The following is a 3,790-nucleotide window of genomic DNA, read 5'->3' on the forward strand; positions in this document are numbered from 1 at the left end:
TGTCTTAGAAATGTAACCCACTTTAGAAGAAATAAAGGCAAATACATAACTCGTCTTATAACATAAATACATGAGATACAGAATTAACTTAACCTATCCAGTGACCAACAGATAAATGCTAACTGCCATTTTCATCCTAAACTGCATTCTCAACATCTAATAATTGATCTCATCAAAAGTAACTCTCATACAACAAATGTTCCCAAAATATCAAAAGGACAGCTGACATTGCAGGACAAAATATTTATGGTCCTTTTGATGGTCTTACAACTCAACACCTAACCCCGACTCCAAATGGAAAAGAAGGTTGAATTAGTGCTTTAATCTTCACTTAAAACAACACAATAAGCATGTCCTTGTGGCATAGTTACATTGCTCATATCGAATCATTACACGGGTTGTGCTAATAAACATATCTTTTAATCCCAAAGCAAGAAGTCACCAAACAAAATTGCAGACATACCAAGTTCCAGAGTTCCCTTCAATTGTTCTCAGATTTAACAGCCTCCGATGAAGGAGCTGGTAGTGCATACCCATTCTTGGGCAACTTGGTTAAGATCCGCCTCTGTCCCGCTTCCTCCGCCTTCCCAAACAATTGCTTCCTCAAGACTTCATGCAAATGCCCAAATAACTCCTTCTTCAAAGCCTCAAAAGCCAAATCAAGCCTTTCCAACTGTTCCATCGCATTCTTATTGTACATAAACAACCCATAGTACAAGTCAAAGCTATCACTAGAAGTATTCTCAACCAAATTCAACAAAGTCTCGTACCCTTTCGTATTAATAGGAGTTGTATCCAAATCCAACTTCTCCAATACTCTCCCCATTGTATGTGTAATAAACTGCGAACCGGCAGCATACCTATCATGCTCCGCACACGTCATCGGCACCATCCTACACCCTTCTTTCTCAAATATATCAAGAAACCTATCAACCCTTCCTTTTCTCGATTCCCCTTCACCAATTCTAACTTTATCAAACACAAAGGCCAAATCTTTCCAACTATCCTTACCACTTTCAGGTCCAAACATAGGATGAGTACACAAAATATCAAAATGGGAAGGCAAAACTTGAAGAAAAATGTTCTTTGGAAACTCTTTAACAGACAAAACATCAACAAACAATGTGTTTCTTTTTAGCCTTTGAATAGGGAGTGATCTAAGGACAGGTTCAGTAGATATAATTGAAGTACAAAGGAGAATAACATCAGGGTGTTGCTCACAAAGGTCATGCGGATCTTGAAAAAATAAAACACCTAAAGAATTTGCAATGTGTGAGTAATCAGTTCTTGAATGAGCAAACACAACATGGCCTTGACGAACAAAGGCTTTAGCAAGAAACTGACCGAAGTTTCCAAAACCAACTATAGCAATCTTGAGTCTTGTTGACTGAGCATATTGATTTGAGACAAATGCTTCGTAATCATATGGCTGTGCTGCATCAATGGCATTAATGTTAAGGCGGCGGTAACTGACTTTGGAGGGTGAAGAGGCAAAGAAATGGCGGCGGGTAGTGGGGTGGTGGTGGGTGAGATGAGACCAAGACCAACGGGTGGGGTTTGAGGTGGGGGTGGGTAGTGTTGGCTTGGATTGAAGAGGGGTGAAAGACAACATGGTATTTTGGTATTATACTATGTTGTCTGCAAACAAAGAAAGAATCTTGATTCTTGATTTTTTTGTAATATGAAAGATTAAATCTTGATTCTTGAAATATTAAACAGAGTTTGTAAGATGAGGGGAAATTTGAGCAAGATTTTGGGAAGTGGCGAATTGGGTGTATGGAGAAGGGAAAACTGAGGGCTTTATATGGAGGAAAATGGGGGAAGGTAAGGAATAGACAAGGGGACGATTTTTTCGACGAAGGAGAGAGAGATTGAAAAGTTTTTTTTTTTTTTTTCTAGAGTGATAGTGCAAAAGGTTTTGTTTCATATTTAATTAAGAGAATTTTTTAACTTTTATAACTTAAGACTTTTTCTCGCTTAATTACACACAACTTTTACAATATAATCTATTAGATAGTTTTATTTAAAAACTATTCGCTCATAATTTATATTTTTTTATTTTATATTAGTAATAAATCATATGCATGTCAATTCATCAAATAATAATAAATGCCTAATTTAGTACTATATTTTTCTTTCTTGTCTAATTGTTCATCGATATTTGCATTATTTGTTTTCATATGTTATTTTGAACCCAACGGTTGAATAACTTGAAAAAAAGAAAATAAGGGTGTGGTGGACTAATTTTCTTGGGGGTAGGGGGGCTTTTAGGTGGTGTGGGGGTGGGGGGTTAGGGTGTTCTTTTGGACATTAAGGGTAAAGTGGGGGTAGGTGGTTCAAAACTGCTGAATTCTTGAATGAAGTTTGAACAGAAGGAGATCCAAAATGGAGGATTGTGGTCTATAATCGACATGTTGCTCTAGGACTCAAGGTTGGTGAAAAAACCAAAGTACTAGTGACATCATTTTAGCTTCATATAAATTTAACTTAAATTTATAATTAAACTTAAATATTATTTTAATTATATAGTTTTCATGAAAGATCAATAAAAAAACTGTTAAGATCATTTTTCTCTATTCAAACTTTATGTGATGTGTTTTTAGATTTTCCATAGAAAGGATCCGTCGATGACTAATTTTATATTGACTATCAATTTACTATAACTCTTTTTTTTTATTCGAATTTGAAACAAAATATATTCTATATTGAACTAATTTTATATTGACTATCAGTCCACATGTCGCTCTAAGGCTCAGGCTACTGAAAAGAAAAGGTACATTAACTTTTGTAATGGCATCATTTGATGTGATAAAAGGTGTCTGTTTTATAGTTAAACATTTTTTTCATGAAATATAGTAGGATATTATTGAGCAAATAAAATGGTTAACCTACCTCAAGATTACTATTATGTGGAGTACTTTTTATGTAGGAGAATTTTGCACCAAAAAAAAAAAACAGTTGGTTCACATGATCATAAGTTACTCTTTTCTTTTAATCTTGTATAATGTAGTAGAAATACTAATGTATGTGAATAAGAGGTGTATTAAATTGTATTGTTACAACCCAAATTCGCATACCATAGATCACGCCGTAAGTTAGTCGACGTAAATCCAAGAAGAGATTATCTTTGAGATGATAAGAAGTTAATCCTATTGGTCTTAAACGATACAAGGGTGTATAAGAGTGGTTAACAAGTATTAGAAGTTAAACGAATCAAGGATATTGTAACCCGTATTTTCGGGTAACACTAGAGGTGATTAACTGTTCCAAGAGGTCTTGTTTTAATGTATTTGAATCATATAATATCCGCATCCTAAGTCTTGAAGTCAAGCGAGTTATGAAACAAAAGTCGACAAAAGTTGTCGCAACTTAGGTTTATAATTTTACTTAAACTTTAGGTCAAATGTTACTGTATTTTTCTCCCAATGTGCTTGGAATTATGGGGTGATCTACCTATCAAATTGAAGATCTATGAGTCTAGTTTCCAACACATTAAACCGTTTGTCGATACAATCTCGGAATAGAGAGATATTCGCGTTTTCGCGAGAGTGCGCCAAGCTGCTCTCTATGGGGCCCACAAAGGCGGTTTAAGACATATGGACATATATAAGATACCTCAACCCCATTTTAAGTTATTATTTTTTAGTATATTCAGACCTTATAACCCTAAAAACAGTCTCTCAAGGTTCTCTCATGATCCAAGACACAAACAAAGGGCAAACAACACAAATTAAATGTCAGGAATCCCGTGGCGCTAGTAAGTTTCTTGTTCTTCTTGTTGTTGCTGATT

The 3,790-nt window shown here is 35.1% G+C and overlaps 1 protein-coding gene across 1 annotated transcript; it reads right to left on the reverse strand.

The window, feature by feature from the left end:
* On the reverse strand, window positions 1-1,897 carry LOC107813162 (arogenate dehydrogenase 2, chloroplastic). The gene has a single exon (XM_016638384.2). The coding sequence runs from the start codon at window positions 1,610-1,612 to the stop codon at window positions 482-484; it is 1,131 nt and encodes a 376-aa protein (XP_016493870.2). The 5' UTR covers window positions 1,613-1,897; the 3' UTR covers window positions 1-481.
* Window positions 1,898-3,790: the final 1,893 nt, after the last annotated feature.

Source organism: Nicotiana tabacum, chromosome 18 (genome assembly GCF_000715075.1).
Source record: "Nicotiana tabacum cultivar K326 chromosome 18, ASM71507v2, whole genome shotgun sequence".
NCBI classification, from domain to species: domain Eukaryota; kingdom Viridiplantae; phylum Streptophyta; class Magnoliopsida; order Solanales; family Solanaceae; genus Nicotiana; species Nicotiana tabacum.

What these genes read in the sequence shown, in the direction of transcription:
- LOC107813162 (XM_016638384.2), bottom strand. Translation starts at nt 1,612, where the DNA reads ATGTTGTCTTTCACCCCTCTTCAATCCAAGCCAACACTACCCACCCCC.